We start from the raw sequence: 20,411 nt of genomic DNA on the forward strand, positions 1-20,411 counted from the left end.
CATTTAAACTCAAGTATGAAAACATAAATCTCTCCGTGAAAGTCTTTTTAATAAAATGATACTACTTTAAACTTACAGTAACTACTGTTACCTTCTTGTGTGTGTCACTAGATTTTTGAATTTCAAACAACATTTTTCAAAGTCTCCATGTATATTTTAAAATATAAATTTCACAGAAACAATAAAACCTTTTTTTTTACAGAATGTGTTTTCTTTTTTATTAGTCCAAACAGAGGAATTATACATCTTTGTTAAGTGCTTTATATGTCCTATTTCTCTACCTCAAACTATTGACAGACCTTCCCTCCTAAATTTGACATTTTTTTGACAAGTGATTCTTAGCCTATAATCTGCTGTGAATATACAAATGAATAGGCAAGCTTCTGTGGAAAAAGATGGAGAGGCAGCTGGGCAGGGATATGGAATTTACTGGACTGAGGCACAGGGTCAGCCAGTTATTAGACCCCCACAGGTTGGGGCACAATGACACCAGGCATTCTGAGTCTTGTATTTTTTTGGAGCTACAATGCCCAGGAAAGGGCTGAACCCACAGCAGGTTCTCCATAAACACGTGCAGAATAAATTTGTTGGTATGCTTCCAGCAAGACCCTCCACTTCTTAGGGCTTTTCCGCCTAGAATACAATGGGGATAGTAAAACATGCCTGCCCAGATTTTCACAAGTACCAACCGACAGAAGCTGGTAAGGACACGTGCAGCGATCAGAGCATGGACCGGTGATGCTTATCTCTATGAGGGCTTCACCCAGCACCCAGCACGGCCTCTGGGTCAGATGGAGTGCTCACTGACTGCGCACCCACAGACCACATTTCTTTCTAGACAATTTGACCTTCTTCATATCTGATGGTTTACTAATGGTTTTTAGATACTTAGTTTTCACAATGAAAAAATCTCATTTCTCTCCCCTCCCACTCTTGGCTCCCATTATATTCTTTTCTGAGGCACTTCCACAACCCAGTTCTCCTTTCTGAACTGTAACACGGAGGATGGGGGAGAGAATGGGGAGGGTGCATCCTCCCCCACCCCCCCATGGCGTCGCACGGTGCCTTCCTGAACATGCCAGGAGCTGGGTCACACGTGTGCCTCCCCTTGGAAAGAACAATAAATGGAAAGTGATGAGCTGTATAATAATAAACCTGGTGTTTTGATGACTAAAAACTTATCAGGTATAAAGGTAAATACTGTTCTGAGTTTCTGTTCTTGTCAACTTTAGCTTTTGAAAGTGTGTAAGATGCAGGAAAATGACTTACTTCAATGAACTTAGGTTTAATTTCTGTCAGCCTGAGGTTTAAAGCAAGCCCTCCTCCATTATTTGATTAATAGTTGCATTTGTTTGAAAAGACATTTTACCGTCAGAAACCAGCCACAAAGATCCTTTCCAGTACTTTAAATTCTGATTTACTGATACCATAACAGAAACTTTTTAAATAAGTAATTCCCTGTTGCTTTCATGTCTATTGCCGAGCTTTGCTTTAAGATCTCTTAATTACAGAATCCATGCCTGTAGCTCATATCATGGCAGCTGCAACAAAGAAAACCAAGATGAAAAATGTGGCATTGTTCCAATTGATTTGACTTCATTAAAACAGACACGCCAGAAACCTCCATAGGTGCCCACCTTGTGGCAAAGCCAAGGGCACCGCTGAAGGAAATCCCTACGTTGTGTCATAAGCCCCCCGCCCCCTCCTCCACAATGTATCTTTTTCACTTGAATGTATTTCACCATTTTGTCATCTGTAGATTCAACAATACAATTCGGACACTGGGATAAAGATAAGATTTGCTTGTTGAAGAAAGAAGGAAAACACATTAGAGTACCAACCGTCCACAGATGACTTTGGAAATCTGAAGATGACAAGATGAGGGACAGGAGAAAAGGACATGATTTTCAGGGTTCTCTGGGTTTCAGGACGAATCCCCATGAAACACAGAGCGCAGGGGCACCTTTCAGACTGGCTGGAGTCGATGGTGTTACTGCAATTTTTTTTCATCATTTTTTGTTAATTCTACACCGATTGAAATACTCGAAGGATCTGCCCCGTGGAGTAGTACTTGTGTGGCTCCAGCTACTGTAAAACAAACCCCATCAACATGAGCAGAAGGTAGGGCTGGGGGGGTCCAGCAGAGGGGGCTTCTGAGGTGCCAACCCGAGCGGCCGTCTAGCCTTCCTCATCCAGCTGACTACCCCAAATTCTGCCGTGACCGTGGAACAAAATTAGTTACAAATTCAGTAGGGGCAGAGTTTAGTCCCCGCTGAGAACCGAGGACCAGTCCACTTATTACTAGTAAGTCCCAACGATAACGTTCGATTTTAGGAAACCCGGACCAGCTCTCAAATAACTTTCACTCCCTGACATGCGTCTGCGGGCACAGTGCATGTGACAATGGGAAGGGCTCGGATGGCCCCAAGCCCCGCAGCGTCCTCCAGGGCGCGGCGGGGACCGGGGAACCTGCGCGCGTGAAGGCGAAAGCATTTACCTCGAGCCGACTTAGACTGGAGCTCTTGGAGCGCGATTTCTTGCGCAGGTACACGGAGAAGAACCTGCGCACGGTGAACTTCTTCATGCTCAGCTCCATCACCCCGCGCCCAGCCGGGAGCAGCCGCAGGGCCGGAGGACGCGCATCCCCGGCGCATCCCAGGCGCGGAGGTTAGGTCCGTGGGCTGGCGCGCGTGGCCAGGGAGCACGGCGCGGCGGCCAGCCGCGCGGGGCGTAGGCTGCGGGCACAAAGGGCAGGCCAAGCGGGCCACCGCGGTCGGGGCCCGCGATCCCTCCTCCTCCACCTCCTACTGCTGCCGCCGCCTGGCGAGGACCAGGCAGCCCCGCCCCGGCCCGCCCCACCCGCCGCCACTACCACCAATCAGCGCCCGCAGCTGCAGGCGCTCCAAGCAACCAGCTCCAAGCAACCCCGCCCCGCCCCGCCCCCGGCTACTACTGCCAATCGGCGTCCGCCGCCACGCCCAGCCACGCCCACCTTCTCCCTCTCCTCCACTACCACCAATTAGCGCCCACCGCTCCACCGCTCCAGGCACTCACTCCTCCTCCTCCTCCTCTTCGCCCCTCTGTCCGAGTAGTCCGCACTCAGAGCGGCCAGCTTTGCTCCGCTCCGCCCACCGCCCCCAGCCAATCAGCGCCCTCCGTGAAGCATGCCTAATGAGCCGGGGCGCTGCGCAGCACCGCACAGGGTCGGTGGTGCCCGGACTCTGCTACACCGGTCGCCTGTTCTCTGTTCTGCTCCATTGGCCTACTAGGCTTTTTTTCTACTTTAGGAGGTGTCGTTATGTTTTTCTTCCTTAAAACGTCCTTTTACACACTTTGGCACAATGCTGTTCTGTGCCGAACAAAACTTTGCTGATGAGCAAACACTTCTAGAAAATGGAACAAAATCGGGGATACGTGCGCTCTGCACCTCTCCCGAATCCAGCCCCATGACCCTTTCCTCACTCCAGGTCCTGCAGGCCCGGCGCCCCGATAGGGGAGTCCACCCGTCACTACCCCCACGTGGTCGGGAACGCGGGCAGCCAGCTGGGAAAGCCGCCCTTGGCAGTGGTTGGAGAACAAAGACACATCCGTTCCCCATGACCTCCGACTCCATATATAGAAAATTATCCAAGGGATGACCTATCAGGGCCTGCACAGACAGTGTCCTGAAACAGGGCTCTCAGAGGCCAGTGGCTGGCTGTGGGTCTGCAAGAGATTTGCCTTAAAGGGAAATATATTTTTTTTTTCTACAAATGCAGTCCCAGATAGGGAGCAGGGCTTTGTGCAGCCTGTCTTATTTTACTCATGTGCAATGTCCACTTGTGGAGTTTATGTTTAAGATAGGATCAGCCGATCTCATTAGCATACTGCCACCAGCCGCTGAAAGGTCCAGAAGCAGTTATGTGGAGCAGCTCAGACTGAAAATCCATGTGTCATGCTATGCCCTTGGCTGGATCAAAGTTGCATTAATACCTGTGATAGGGGAGCAGCAAGATGACTCAGTTGGTTAGAGTGCAAGCTCTGAACAACAGGATTGCAGGTTCGATTCCCACATGGGCCAGTGAGCTGCGCTCTCCACAACTAGATTGAAGGACAGCAACTTGGAGTGGATGGGCCCTGAGAAACACACTGTCCCCCAATATTCCCCAATAAAAAAATTAAAAACCTGTGATAGGCTATCTTTGCTGAAGTGAGTAAAGAGGGACCCCAATAAGAGTTCATGCTGCACCCAGGTCACAGGTGAGGCCAGATGGCTTTCGGGGTTTCATGGATGATGCAGGATCCGTGGTGACAAGCACCGAGTTCGGTGTCAGGAGGCTGGTGCTGCCACCTCTTTTGCTTGGTGAACTTGGGTTCACTGGCATGTTTTGTGTTCCCACCGCAAATATCTAAGGTGAAACTATGCCAGTGAAAACTGCTTCCTGTTTCCCTGGAGGGTTCTGCCGGAGGGCGATTATTCCTACTTTGGGAACCAGCTTCTTTCCACCCTGTGTCCACCACTCCCACCCAACCATCCCCCCATACCACTCAGGCGTCCCTGCTCTGAGCACACAGGGCTGTGCCACGTTGTTGTTCTGACAGACACTAAGGGGGTGTGATAAGTGTGCCCTGGGATTCGTGAACCCAGGCAGCCCTTACATAAGCTGTGGCTTTGTTCACTCTCATTCTCTCTGCAATCCAAAAACAACAACAAAAGTTGGAGCTAAGAATTGAAAGTAGCCTCAAGTGGTTCTTAAACCAGGTTCCTAGTAAAGATGCACATGAAATCCAGGCTTCAGAGAATTCCTGGGACACAGTTCCGGGGCTCCCAGTTACTGGAAATGCAGTTCACAAGGACACTGGGTGTCACCGAGCCAGCAAGACAACTGGCCACAGGTTCCGACATGTGAAGTTTGGCTCCTGGACTTGTCAGATGGAGAATACAAAACTTATCACGTCCACTGTCTTTAAGGGAATGAAAGAAATGAAAACACAAGGTGTGATCAAACAATACGGTGAATGTTTAAATTTTTAAAAATGTATTACAGTAAAAAACACATTGCCATTCATTCCCCTCAAAATACTCCCCCTCACTTCGAACACACTTATCCTACCATTCTTGCCACTTTCTGAAGAAGTTCTGGAAGTCGTCTTTCGTGAGTGTCTTCAGTTGCATTGTGCTGGCTGCCTCGATTTCCTGAATCATTTTGACTTTGGGGAAGAGCCAGAAGTTGCACGATGCCGGATCCAGTGAATAAGGTGGATGAGGACACACCGTCATGTTTTTATTTGACAGAAATTGCCATACCAGAATCAGTGTGTGACATGGAGCATTGTCATGATGGAGAATGACGTAAAGACACTCAGGAAAGAGGACTTCCAGAACTGCTTCAGAAAGTGGTAGGAACGATGGGATACAGGTGTTCGAAGCGAGGGGGAGTCTTTTGAGGGGGATTAATGGCAATGTGTCTTTTACTGTAATAAAGTTTTTTATTTAAACTTTCACTATATTTTGTGATCACATCACATGATTGAAGAACAAGAGACTCTAGAAGTGACCGAACAAATAGAGACATGGACAATATACTTCTGGAAATGAAATGATGTCATACTAGACACAAAACAGATACAGCTGAACATAAAGTGCTTGTCATGCAGGGACTCACGCAGGGTCTCTGGTCGCCCTCCCCACATAAGAGCGCAGGATACAGTGAGGCCAAAAAGGAACACCCACGGAGCCATAGATAGGGGTGTCATACCACTATAGTCTCGTTGGTGGCTGGGTTGGAGACACAGGAAGCAGGAGCCACACTATCCGCAACCTGCCGTCCACTTCTCTGCCAACCAACCAACCCCACTTGCTAACTGCAATCCACGCTTGCTAGCTCAGCCACCACCTTCTTGCTAGCCCCCATTTTCTGTTAGCATAGCCACGGCAGTTATATTAGTGGCCAGTGGCTCACTGGTTACAGCTGACGGTCAACTAGGCACAGCTGACGGCCATCCAATTACAGTTGATGGCCATTTACTACCCGAGTGAGCACCTTTCTACGTGAGGCCGAGAGCCTGCAAACTGCGCTCCTGGCTCTGTCCCCACAGTGCTCCTTGTTACAGAGCAGATCTGTCAGCTGCAGACGGTGAGAGATCTAAGCTGACGAAGTAGCACGTGAAGTAGTGTGTGAAGGAACATGCATAGGAAAATGACATATCTTGAATCAAATTTCTACCCACTGTTCTGAGGGTGACTTGACCTTTGCTGAGATTCTGAGTCTCGAGAACAGAGGTTCTCAACTGGAGGTGACTTTGTCCCCTAAGGGACATTTGGCAATATCTGGGGACATTTTTGGCTGTCACTGCTGGGGGTTAACAGGAGGGGTGCTATTAGCATCTAGTGGGCGGAGGTCAGGGATTATAAAGAACATCCCATCGTGCACAGGACGGCCCCTCAACAAAGAACCCCCCCCCCCCGCCCCACCATACAATGAAGAGGAAGCAAGGGGAAGGGAAAGGGGGAGTAGAAACCTGCGGCACTTTTCTCACAAGACGGTTATCTGCAAACATGGCACTTCCATGCAGCTAAACTACTAATGTGGGAGCACCCTATAAACTGCAAAATGCTCAACAAAGTTATTTGTTAAAACTCCAGAGATCCACACAGAAAACTAAGGACATAACTGGGCAAGGAGCAGGTCCCCAGTTCTAGAATTTTTATCTGAAAGCTCTCTCTATGAGACTATGCTTCGTATGCAGGACACGGCCAATCACCCCATTGTCCAACGCAGAAGATGAGAAATACCACTCCCTTCTGTCACGTCCTTATTCCCTGCGTCTAACTGCTCACTTAGATGTGTCAACAATACTTTCTAAACACTGTCCACATCTCCCCTTCTTCCGATCCCTGCTCTCAGTAACACAGTATGGACCCCGTCAGTTCTTACCAGAATATAGTAATTACTGGCCAAATGTTGTCTCCCACAGCCCAGCTGCAATCCTGCTACTGAACCGACCTTTCTAGAAGCAAGTGGATCGAGTAACCGTAATGCACCACAGCTGCCATGTCAGCCAGGGTGAAGTGCGACTCCAGGCTCGGCAACCGTGTTTTGATCACGGCTCCTTGCCTGCCCTGGGCCTCTCCTCTCTCTCCCCCAGAGCATGGCTGTGCCCTACGCTGATGCGCTGTGTGAAGTTGAACTTCCAGTCCCCTCCCGATGCTTTGTGCACTGTGGCCACTGCCCAGGATGTCTTTCCTGCCCTCCGGCCACACCTACCAGCCACACCTCTTTCCCATATTCTCCCTGATTCGCTATTGCTCCTGGAGAAGCCCACTGACATCCCTCCACGCCACGGCTGTATTAGGAAGTCTGCGCCCGGGGTCCTCAGTTCCCTTGTTCCAACTCCTGGCTTCTCTGTCTGTCTCTCCCACCAACTTGGAAACACTCAGGAGCCACTGTCTATAGCAACCGGGACATGTTTGTTTCATGGAATTTGAGATGGTTATTTTCAGAGATTTACTGGCAGTGAAGAGCTGGGCCTATATCATAATTTCATCTCTGTAACAGGCTTATGAAATCTACAAAACAGACACCAGGTAGCCAGTCTCATGAGGTGAAGAGACTGAGGCCCAGGAGGCCAGCTGACCAGCTACACTTCCACAGGATGAAAAGGGTTCCAACAAGGTCTGGGTGTCAGCGAGTTCTCAGGTTCTCCACATGCCAAGCACGACGCCAGCTGAGATCTAGAGAAATCACAAGACGGAGTGGCACCGAGAGGGTGACAGACCGGGGTCCTCGCTTCCCTAGACACTTCCACTGCCACGAGGCCCCCCTCCCACGGTCAGAGCATCTCACCCACGCAAGTCTGGGAGGCGGCCTCAGATGCTGAGGGTGCCCTGACAGCTGGCGTGCTGTGCTCCGGAGGCCGCGTGGCTAGGTTTTCTTGTTAACGTTTTCGTTACTCATGAGACGGCAGAGGGACCCCAAAGTGAGACTCATTTCATGCAGTCACAGCCGTGAGAGGAAAAGGCGCCCTGCTAGGCGTGCCGAGGGTAAGAAACGGGAAGACATTTGAGGCAGATGTTATGACTTGCCTGGTCTTCCTTAACCATGGTATTTTTAAAGAGGCAAAGGAGCCGTTCTTTCATTCGGGGGCGACAGCATCTGTAACTTTACTACTGCTTACATGTTGTTGTGGGTTGAGCAGTGTCCACACCCACCCCCACCCCACCGCCAAAAAAAAAAAAAGTTATGTTGAGGTCCTGACCCCCAGGGCCTCAGAATGTGGCTTGATTTGGAGATGGGGCGGTTGTAGACGCAATCAGTTAAGCTGAGGTGACACTGGGGTCGGGTGGGTCCTACTCCAATATGACTGGTCCTCCTGAGAAGGCCACGTGGAGGCTGAGACAGCATGAAGAAGGCCATGTGACAATGATGGCAGAGGTTGGAGCTGTGCAGCCACAAGCCAAAGACTGTCCCGGCCACCAGAGAAGCGAGAGGAGACAAGGAGGAATTCCTCGACACGTGTCAGAGCAGCGCGGCCCTGCAGACCCCTTGATTTCAGACTCCTGGCCTCCGGGACTGTGAGACAATCCATTTCTGTTGTTTTAGGCCCCAGTTTGTGGTGCTCTGTCACAGCAGCCACAGGAGACGAACACACTTCTCATTCCATAAATGTTACAGGGAATCTTTGTGACAAAGATGGTCCATAGAAAGGCTCCCTGTTGAAGAGTCTTTGGTCTAACAGTATATAAGGAAACTTAGCTGTAAACAGAGAAATAAGGGGTTTTTGGGGGGGTCAATCCAAGCCTATCCATAAATTACAGAGGAACTTTCAAAGGGAGCTAGCAGGAAAGAGGAAACAGGTTAGAACTATAGCAGGAAGGATTTCTGTTACTTAAAGAGGAAAAATAAAATCCTCATAATAGAAAAGTCTCCCAAGACCTGGAACGGGTACAAAGGAGAATATAAAAAGCCTTGCCAGAATCTTTCTTTTTTTGAGGCAAGAAATGTTCATCTTTTAAAATATTTCATAGACATCTACAGCATTTCAGGTAGTAAATACTTAGATTAGAGATGGGAACTAGATGGACTCACAAAAGAACTCCTCAGGGACACTAAACACAACGGCCTTTAGGATCCCTGGCACGTCATGCCTGCCCGCTGTTCCATCCTCCCCTCTTACTCATCAGAGGGGTCAGAGGGCCACAGGAGGGGGTGGGGGCACCATTCTTGGCAACACAATGGATTACATATGTAGACACATAAAAATGCTGGACAAAAGAAGGGGACAATCCTCTTCTTTTAAAAGCATGGCTGATCTAATAGTAAGTGCGGGGAAACAAATTTAGGCAAACAGTAGGGAAAGAATATATTCCCCGAAGGTAAGCAATGTTACAAGTATCACTGGTCTTACGTGAACCCCAGTAATACGGAGCCGAGGTTTTAACAGGGTCTGGAGAATGGGGGGGAAATAGCGAAGGCCAGGGCCCCATGCAGCGTGGGAGTTCCGTCAGACCCTCAGAGAGCAAACTGTAACGTGAGCTGGGAGAATCTCTGTGCTGGAGGAGAGGGGCTTCTTCGGGTGTGAGTGCTGGACAGGGCATGGGAAGGGACTGTTCCCTCTCCGACTGCACCAGCTCATGTCTGCTAGTGAGGTCAACTGAAACCACACTCCTAGCGCTGCCTGGAAAACATCCACCCAAAAATTTACTCTGTAAAGGTCCAGATTGTAGCGCCTCATGGGCCAGGCAGAGGCAACCAAGTCCTCTGATACAGCTTTACATGTGTCTCAAGCTCACACACAGAGAACATTCTAAGGGACACGATTCGTAATCCTGAATTGCTGCGTACACAGGAAAATCAGTGACCGTGAACAAGAGTCGGGACAGATGACAAACTGCAGAATGAGTAAAGACTGCAGAGGGTGACATTTTTGTAAAAATAATACAAAATGTTTGCTTAATATGTTTAAAAAACAAAAAGGGAGATTGAACGCATTATATGGAAGTTAGAGATGATAAAACACTCAAGCAGATTGGTAAACATAAGTAAAACTTTAAAAATTAAACTATTATACTTTAAATTAAAATCTCAGTAGAGAGATTAAACAGCAGTTTAGAGGAAGTCCAAGAAAGAGTTAATAAGAGAAAAGTTAGGTCAGCTGAAAATTGACAGTGCAAACCAGCAAGTCAGAAAGACAGGAAATACAGGCGGACTGGAGAAAAATCCAGCATGCCTCTGAGGCGTGGAGTAAGAGAGCAGAAAGAGAGAAAGGAGCTAGGTACTATTCAAAGAGGTGAGACAATACTTGAGAATTATTCAGAGTTGATAAAAATACCAATCCTCATATTTGTAAAGGCCCAAAAATCTTAAGGAGAATTAAGTAAGAATAAACCCATTCCTAAATATATATTAAATCTTCAGAATGCAAAAAAAATAAAATAAAAAATCTCTCTCCAAAGCACCCAGAAGAAAAGACAGATTTTCTACAAACGAATGCTAAAGTGTCAACTAACATACCACTGGAAGGCAAAAGAGAGTTTCATATATGTGAAGTGCTAGAATAATTTCAACTTCAAACTCTCTACCTTGCGAAAGATCTTTCAAGAACAAGGATGAAATAAAGACACTTCTAGGTGAACAACCGGAGGAAGTTTACTTCAGGTAAAGGTAAACGCTCATGGACTGCATAAAAGAAATAAAAGTATCGCATACTTTGTGGACTTAATTCAACTCAGGAATGAAACATTGATTTTAAAAATAGCATTTACAGAAGGAGGGAGATCAGAGTTACAATCGTCTAATGTCCTTGTATTTCTCAGGAAGTCAATGAAGATGTGGGTTAATATTAGACTAAGTAAACATATGTGCTAAAATTGCTAGGGTAAGCAATAAAAAACAGAAATTCATTGCGTAATTGCTAAACTAATAGAGCATAGAACAAGAAAAAAATTCCAAGAGTAGGCAAGAAAGAAGGGGAAAAAGGAATTCAGGAAAAGGAGAATACAGAGGAAACACACACTGTCGGAGAGGCGGCACCACGGCCTGAGTGTCTATGTCATTCAGTCTTGAGTGATTGCATGGCCATGTCAGTCATTCTCGCTGAGCATGTGAAGAATAGCAGCTCCTGCCCACTCTTGACCCACCATTTCTCAGGGCTGTGTCTGCAACCAGCAACCTTGAGGAATGAGGCACTGTTCCCTCCAAGACAGAGCAAGCTGGCTCACCCCTTATTGTAAAACAGCAGGGACCCCAAGTTCAGGGTCCCTGGATTGGGTTGCAGTTTCACTGTGAGCATAGCATCCATCTGGGCCCCCCTCTGTTAGCCACTTGAGATTTGTGGGGCAAAGGAAACCAACGCAAACATGGTACTCATGCCATGTGAGTGATAAAGTCCCTTCTTTCTGATCCTGGAAGCTGTGTCTTCTTTTAGCACCCAAGGAAGAGTAACAGGCGAATTATTAGTTTGTAAGTAAGGTGAAATGAAATCCTAGACCTTACCCAAACTAAAAGGGTAAAAACAGATCAAAATATTACAATCAATGTTCATGGGCTAAATCTTCCAGTTAAAAGACAGAGAGTGTCAAACTGCTCTAAAGTAAATGTATAGAGACATGTCTAACACAAGAGACATGGAAAGTTTCAAGTAAAATAAGTAAAAAAGATACATCATGCAAGTACTAACGAAAAGAGCTGATGAAGCAATATTAGCGTCACACAAATTACACAACAAGCATTCAAAGATACAAAAAATTCACTACATATTGATGACTGTTTCAATTCACCAGGGAGGTACAATAATTATAAACTTGCACACACCATATAGTTTCAAAATATACAGTATTAATCAAAACAGGCAGAACCAAGAGGGGAAATTGACAAACCCATTATCCTTTCAGGAAATACTTAACACATCTCTGAATAAATGATAAATCAGCAGAAAAACAAAAATCAGTAAGTATATGAATAATTAAACAATACATTTAAGAAAGTTGACTTAAGGAACATGCATTGCACACAACAACTGGCCACTTCAGATTGTGTCTGCTTTCCAAGTACACATGAAATAGTTACAAAAATTGATCACGTTGTAATCTAGGCCACAAAGCTCAGGTCAGGAAATTAACTAGAGAAGAATCTCACAATTGTTGCCATATAGATTAATAGTTTCTTACCATACCATAAAGACCACTTCCATTTCGTGTAAATAACTCCGTGTGATTAGATTCTACACACTCCAGTGTACAGAAGCCAGGTGCTCTCACAGGAGGCTTCCCGAACCACCCAGGATGTTCTGCCACACGCCTGGGACCTATTTCCAGATCAATGACTTGGGCTACATTCCTTTTCCTACAAACCCAGGCAAGGCTGCTGGTCTCCCCCAGTTCTACAGAGCCAACCTGATGTCAACACGCCCCCTGAGCTCGGCTCTCTGCGCCCATCTCACCACTTGCTTTCTCTTGCGGCCTGACTCAGGGTTTCAAATCCACCATGCTTCTTGCTGTCTCGGGGCCACAGACACCTGGTTACCGTCCTCTGGCCCACGCTGTACCCCCACTCTAACTCACTGAGATTAGCATCCTCCCCCAGCTCTCACCTCCAACACCAGCCTGTCAGGGACGCTTTCCATGAACCCCAGAATCAGCCCGGCCCCCGGGGACATGCACTGAAGGTAACGGGAACACTTAGGTGTACGACTACAATCGTTGGGCTAGTGCTGTCATTCCCATGGGACTGTAGACTCTGAGGACAGGAATTGTGTGTTTTTCCAGGCACTGTTCACAGCACCCGTTGTGATGCCCGGTACATGTGGAACCAGTATGTGCTGACTGCAGATAAGCGACTTGGGCAGTGGACGGGCAGCCCGTCAGCCACGATCACTTTTGGACACGACGTGACCCAGCACAGAGTGCAGAATGAGGACTGACTGGGAAGGTTCACCACCCCCACTGTGATTATTAGCACATGACCTCCACTACCTGCAGGGACCGCGACCCTCAATGCTATTTCTAGGCCTGCTGAGGACCTGTGACACATACTATTTACAGAACATGGAATTCTTTAGTAGAGAACAGATGTTAGGTGCACAATGGCACATCCTGAAGTTCAGCACTATGTACGTACAGCCCACATTTCTGAACCGATGTGTGTCCCCTGCACCGTTCCTGCTCCCCAGCCTGTGACGTCACTGCTTCCAGTCATTCTTGTGATTGCACTTCCTTCCCGGGACAACTGGCTGGGGAGTCTGGTGACTTTTTAGGACGTCTGAGACTCCAGTCCTGTCACCACTTGCCAGGGACAACTGCTAGAACTCAATTTCCCAATCTCTTCAGGGAGGGATTAGATGCAAGTTGCAAACAGGAACGAACGTATGTTGCAAAAGCATTTTAGCTTGGAAGTATTTTAAATAACAGACTAAAAATATGAAAACCCAAAAGGAAGCTAAGGTCTGAGAATTTTTCTTTTCTATGTAGTCTGAACATGACTGCTGTTGTGATGTGCTCCCTCCCACAAAAGATGGAAGTCCCAACCCTACACCTGTGAATGGGGCCTTATTTGGAAATAGGGTTTTATATGCAAATGGAATCAAGTTAAGATGCTGCCATAACTGGATCAGGGAGGACAGTAAGCCCAATATGTGTCATGTCCTGATAAGAGACACACACACAGAACGCCACGTGAAGGTGGAGACAGAGGTCGGGGTGACACGTCTACACGCGAAGGGCCACAAAGGATCACGGCAACACCACAAGCTGCACAGAGGCCCAGGACAGAGTCCAGAACCTTCAGAGAGGATACGGCCCTGCCCACACCTCGATCGTGAAGTCCTGGCTGGAGGAGACCATCTGAGAGTCAGGGTGGGGGTGGGGGCTTACAAGGGTAACTTCCCCAGGGTCAGAGCTGGTACGAGAAGCCCCGGTCAACAAAGCGAGTCCCTGCAAGCAGCGAGGTGTCCTCTTTCTTTCATCGTCCTCTTTTTACTGCCAGCACTTGAGGGTCAAGAAATGATTATTTCTTTTCACGCCTGTGTCCTACACTCACCGTTCACTACAACTTGCCTCAGACACAAAGTCCATTGGCATCCTTCTCCTGCAAGGTCGTGTGTAAAGGTAAATTGAGTCAGACACATTCTACAGGCTCGGGAAAGCTCAATGTGTTGGCTTCAAACTCATCCCATTCCTCCCCCTCCTGTGTGTCCCTGTGAAATTCTAAATGATTTCAGCTCTCGGAGCAATCTGTAGAAAGGTACCCCACCCAGGACCCTGGACAAGACTGCGGGTTGTGTCAGCATCTGGACCCCCGAGTAGGATTTGGGTGGGTGCGTAAGCTGGGGAGGCTCAGGCCCGTTTGGGTCTATACCTGGTCAGGCTGTATTTTTGTTTTCAGCACCTACATGATGGCCCATGCTCATCTCCATGCAAAGGTCCCCTGCCTGCTGGGACGGGGACCAGCTACAACCTCATTCTGTGCCCCTGCCCAGCTTCTCCTTTTACAGCTGCAGACACGTGTAGCAAAAGGTGTCGGTGCTTTGCTCAGGCTCGCGATTTAGGTCAGAACCCAGGTCTCTGGGTTTTACATTGCTACTTTTTCTACTTTATCTCATAGTTACATCTTAATTTTTTTTCTCTTTCTTTTTTGGTGAAAAGCAGAATATATCTTCTACTTCTAATTGACCATCTGCAACCACTTGCACAACTCAGCAAGTACAGAAAAGTGTTGTAGTATGTGGGCAGCATTTCAAAGGTTTTTTTTTTTTTTTTTTTTTACCAGATTATGCAATTATCTCAATGCACTGAATTATGTAAGCGTACCTGAAAAACAGGTTACTGCAAACGGTAAAACTAGAGATTTGAAGTTGATCCACTTCTTACATATTTCTAATCTTTGCAAAGGATTTGTAATGTCCATTGGCTATTTTCTTGCTTAGTTTAACATTTTTGTCAATAGTAGAAAATTCCTCACTGAAAGATACAGGAAAGCCATGAAGGCTGTTATCTTAAGAGGAGGAAAACTTCTTTTAGCACTTCACACTGTCACTTTGAAATGCTGGTGACAATGATCAAATACGCCACCAATTCCTAAGCTTGCTTAGAATCCACACAGATGACCACAACCCTTACACATGGTCTTAACTCTATGTGTGACAGGCCAGTTAATGATGACATTTACGTGGTGACGCGTGGCTTATGAGGTGTGTACACAATATTCTGTTGGCCGGCTATTCAGTGAAGACATCACAGGAGGTTTCCCTGCATCCACGTGGAAAGTGACATCGCTCGTAGGAACCACGTGCCAGCTGCTGCTCTGTATTATTTCAGGTGTCCACGCAACTGTGGCCAGGCCGGTCTGTCCTTTGCTTTTTGCCCCACCCTGAACACTGACAGTGAGCCGTCCACATCAAGGGCAGGACGCTCGGCCTTTCAAATGTGTCCATATTCCCGCCACACGTCCATTCACCTGCACTTATTTCTGCTCTTAGGTTCTTACAAGCATGGATGCGAAAAGAATTTAAGAATGTTAAGAGAGTCCACGAGAATATTGTACTTAAAATATGGTCAATATATGAAGAGTAGTGGAAGTTGGAAGGCTGGGCTGAGGATTTTCCTAAAGAAAACACCTTGAAACTACATGTGGCAAAGGCCATTTGGGGTATTCCATCCTCTTGTCTCTATTTGATATTTTGAAAAAAAAAATCTCCCCTAGAACTTATTTCCATGTGCATTTTCATTCCAACTCTCTCCTCACTTCAAAAAGAGCATTCAGTATCTAAGCTTTCTTGGGAAATTTACACCAACTGGTTCTACCCAAAGGGCAGTTGACAAAGCTTAGCCAGTTTTCAAAGCAACAGCAATTCATCTGCTTTCCTTTAAATGTATCCCTCATGAGTGAACTGGACCGTCTTCACTTTGTTCCCTCGAGGAACTTAGCAAAAGGCTCTCAGATGACGTAGCCGCAAACCCAACACCATTTCTTGACTTAACCAACGTATTTCCTATTTTTGCTCAGAACGAGCTTCTTTATGTTACTGAAAGACAGCTTGCACACTTGGCAGAGGGCGAAACTGTCACAGGCTACACTGGTACCTTGTTGTAACGCCCTCTTGGATGCCTGGTGTTAGCGGACGTCCAGGGTAGGAATCTCCGGCTGGACAGCCTGTGGATCTGTCGGTCACTGTGAGTGGGCTGGTTTTCAAGACCGGTCTTGAACGGTGTAGTGTGATACAACCTTTGTTTCATTGAAGGGCGAGCAGCGTGATTAAACTCCCGTGTCACCAGCTCCGGCAGAGCACACGCAGCGTGCCGGGCCCCCCCCACGGCCCAGGCTCCCCGGCGGCCCCGCACAGGCCCCACTGGGCCCGGACACCGGGCTGCAGAGGTCCTGTCTTCCCAGCGTCGTCTGGGCCTCAGAACCCGCCACAGGGCTGCTCATTATTCCACGTTTTCTCCTACGTCCTCTCCGAGTCAGGCTCATTCTTGGTACGAGCGCCAAGCGAGCCGGGCCCCTCAGTTCCTGAACAGACACGAGAAGGCAGAATGTCCACTGTCACCAGCATTTAGAAAGCTGGTAAGCGCTTCACAAATCAAGCTTCCCTCCATAGAAAAGCACGCACGTTTCCTTGGATTTCCTTAGTAACCGGCATGCCGAGGGCAGAGCAACCTGAAGCCGGCTCAGGTTTTGTATTACTTGACTAAAGTAGCCAACAGAATGGAGAAGAGAAAGGAGATAATGCGTTCAGGTCTAAGAGGCCCGTGCAACTCCAGTTAGGGGCTTCCCAGTTTAAAACAAGAACAGAAATAAATGGGGTGCGGCGGGGGAAAGAGGGGAATACACCCAGAAATCCCAGAAAGGAGGAAGTAATGCTGAGCGCGTTCACTAGTTTCATAAAATGCAAATAAATGTGCTCAGTAACCCCTATGTTTTATTTAAAACATATATTTTCAAAGGCTTACTAATGTGGATGATAAGGCTTTGTAAAAACCCCGAGTATTCTTCATCTGTCCCACTGAGACATCGTCCCACCATGCACTGTGAGGCTGAGCAGATACCCTGCAGGAAAAATATCTGTCGTGACAGTGCGGGAACACAAACAAGACTGAAGAGCGGATTGTATCTTTAAGTTGGATGACTCTCCAACCATCCTGGTCAAGGTTTCAAAGATATTTACTTGCCGATACTTCAGGTAAAAGGTTCTTAATACCCTCTCATTTAATGAGTGTTTGCCTCCCAACTATAGAAACAAGAAAGATCCACAGTTAATTACAGAGAATAATGTGCCCTGTGCTGCGTGTCACCCTTGTGGAAATGAGGTATTTTTCTACGGATGTTTTGTGGAACGGCAAGAAAGGTTGCCACAACGCTTCCCACTGGCATTGAACATGGAGCAAGCAGCCCTTCCCGGCTCCACTCAGCAGGACAGGGCCTGCGTGTCATTCTGTGGGCTCCACTGTCACAGCAACCTTGGCAGGAGGTGGGGGCAGCAGAGGGTGGCGTCAGGGGCTGGTCCTTAGGGCAGCTGACTTGGTCCCTCTCAGCCTTTCATCCTCAGTAAAGCAGGGTGTTTCCCTGCACAGCTCACAGATGGTTTCCAACACATTATGATCAAAGAGTTTAATTTTCTCAAATAAGAGGAAATAACCTGGAACGTGTGAAGCAGGGCCCCCTAGGCTGTCCCCCTTCCTCCACGTGGCATTTCCTCTCCATGTCCCCTAGAGTGACACGGCAGAGGTAGGGGTGGGTAAGCCACCTCTGAGACAGCTGAGAGCTAATGAGGGTCTCGGTACCGGGGGGGCTTCAGAGCGCCGTGGGATGTCCTGCACCGCCTCCTGCTTTCCATCCCCGTCTGACTTTGATAACCTGTCACAGACCCACCAGACCAAGGAACGCCATGGGACAAAGTCCCCCACGTCCATAGGCCTGCAGGTGAGCGAGCTGAGGACTGAAAAGGGTATTCCCAGAACCTGGAAGACCCTGTGGAGTTCCTCATTCCCTCCCAGTCCACACGAGCTGCCATACATTCAGCTGGAAGTGAGAACTCACCCCCGTTACGGAACCCCGCACTTCACCTCGTCTGAGATGCTCCCCATCTAAGACGCACTCCATTTCGCTAGTGTTAACACGGACACAAATGTGCATCTCAGCATCAGTAGGATATGGGGAAATTTTACCCTTAATTTAATTGGCCAGTTTAGTTCATGGAAGTCAGGGGGTCTGTGACCTGTGGGGGGGCTGATGTGCTCTTTTCTTGGCCCGAGGGGTTCCACACACATCTGCCCGTAATCCCATTAGCTGTCCGTGCACCTGCTGCACCCCTCGTGGATGTGACTAACCAGAAGTGCTCTGGACCCCAGCCCCGCTCCGAGGACGACCCCTCGGCGGCCGTGAGCTCAGGACATTGTTGTTTGTCACAAAGTCGTGACCCACCGTGCCATACCAGGAATCACTCAGACACGGTGCGTCTCCCCACCGTGTGCTTCCTGAAGGGGAGACTGCAAGTCCCTAAAATAGAGCCGTCTGCAAGCAGTTTGTACTCAGCAAATGTGCATTGATGGGCACGGAGGGAGTGGTTCGGTGAGCCTCATGGAACACTTCCCACCGCCCGCACACAGGCTGTGTGCTCCAGGAAAGACGAGGGCACACAGAGTGCTTCCTGATTTCTAGGAACTCTCAATTTAGGTTGGGGACCGGGGGGTGTGGGGGAGCAGCCATTCTCACCGAAGCATGAAGCCCACAGGCTGTGAACACGATGGACCTGCAGACAGAGCAGTAAGCTCTGCCAGCCAGCACTCAAGCCACACGGCAGGACATGCAGGGGGACGGCCCTGACCCAGAACAGGCTCAGGCGCAGGCCGGAACTTTCTGGCACCTCTCAACCCCTTTATCCAAGAAGATGCCACCCCTCCCGGGGCTGGTGATTGGACACACGCTGGTGGAGGTAAACAAGTGGTGCTCAGTTAACAGAGCAAGGCCTGCCGGCATTCGGGTTTTGGGAGATGTCAGCTGACTAAGAAGACGAGGACAGGACAGCTCTATTTTCTGTCCCTAGGACCAAGGTCTGAGCCACATACTCACTCCACACCTTCAGCAAGACCCTCAAACCTCCGAGTGTTGGCTCCGTCACCTCCCAAGGGGCATAGCCAGGCTGAGATGATGAGCCAATGAGAGTGCTTGAAGCTGTAAGCACCACCTGGGCGTCTGGCATTGTCACCAGGCCCAGGGCCCAGGAGCCACACGGTGAAAATTAGAACATCACCATTGGATCTGAAGCCCACCCCTCTTCTGGTTTGGAAACACACAGAACAAAAAGCAAGCTGGACAACGGGACCCTGTCCTCACGCTGGGTAAAAGTTAGATGATAAACACCTGTTTTGCTCTTGCTGATTTTCTTAAAAAAAAAAAAAATAGAAAAACTTTCAGGAAGCTTTCAATAGCTACTAGAAGAGAAAAACAAAGTTTCAACAACTAAAGTTCATCAAAAGATGACACAGATGTGGCTCAAATCTGTGTAATACACATATTCCTCGTGTTCTGTAACAGATGCCACAAAAGTTGGGGGAGTGGTGGGAGGTTCTGCAGAGCAGTGCACAAGCGGTCACAGCAGCACGTGTGCAAATACACACGAGACGTTAGGGACAGGAATCCAGAACTGTGGCTGCAGGTCCGCAAATAGGCAGCCGGCATCAGCCTCCCGTCTGAAGAAGGGTTGGTTTCTGAGTCCAGTGTCGCTGGGACACAGGGCGAGCAGTAAAGCAGGTGGCCCAGATGGGTCGCAAGTGTTCACACTTACTGAGCGTGCGGTCTGGGTCCCTAACTCAAAGAGTTCACGTGGATTCTCACCGTGTCCTCCTCACAGCCCGTCCGACAGGTGACTGGGGCCCCGAGAGTGGACCCTGAGGGCCCCAGGGCTGCCTCGGGAGCACATGAGGTGCATAGTCTGCCTGATGCCCTTTGTAGCCCTCACTTTAGGTGACCCCGTGAGTGACACGCAGCAGGTCAGCACCCGAGGGGCACAGGTCAGTTTAAAATTGTGTGAAGGTCCTTCACATAACGAGGCCTAACTGCTAATAAAAGCCATCTTCAATCTGAGGATGCACCTGGAAACCCTGACAGAATCTCCAATGGCCCGGGGGACAGCAAAGAAGCCCCCTAAGTGGGGCTCCCGGGGTTCCCTGCACAGCGCAGGAGCGGTTGTGGCTTCATGTTGGCAATTCTGACACCCCTGCCCCCCGCATCTCAAGGGGACTTGCTGAACTGACATCCTGAGGAACTCAGGCCCCTCCCCTCCATGGCCCTCAGCATCCTTAGAAAGATCCTAGGGACCAAAGTTGTGGCTGGGACTTGCCCTTGTGGGGCTGGAGTGGACAAACTCTGCCCTCCTGCCCCTTGGGAATGGGCTCGTGGTGTGGGTTATTGGGGCGCAGGCTGCACCTCGAGGTGAAT

The 20,411-nt window shown here is 48.6% G+C and overlaps 1 protein-coding gene across 3 annotated transcripts in view; it reads right to left on the minus strand.

Moving 5' to 3' along the window:
* RPS6KA2 (ribosomal protein S6 kinase A2) overlaps positions 1-20,411 on the minus strand; it is a 224,282-nt gene that overhangs the window by 138,780 nt on the left and 65,091 nt on the right. The window contains exon 1 of one of the 3 annotated variants that reach the window (XM_033100427.1): positions 2,498-2,826. The exons of the other annotated variants lie outside the window; for them this stretch is intronic. Coding sequence (XP_032956318.1) covers positions 2,498-2,596 — 99 coding nt within the window. The 5' untranslated portion in view covers positions 2,597-2,826. Of the gene's footprint in view, positions 1-2,497; positions 2,827-20,411 lie in introns of those variants that run through there. 3 annotated transcript variants of the gene reach the window in all.

Source organism: Rhinolophus ferrumequinum, assembly GCF_004115265.2.
Source record: "Rhinolophus ferrumequinum isolate MPI-CBG mRhiFer1 chromosome 3 unlocalized genomic scaffold, mRhiFer1_v1.p scaffold_36_arrow_ctg1_4, whole genome shotgun sequence".
Lineage (NCBI taxonomy): Eukaryota > Metazoa > Chordata > Mammalia > Chiroptera > Rhinolophidae > Rhinolophus > Rhinolophus ferrumequinum.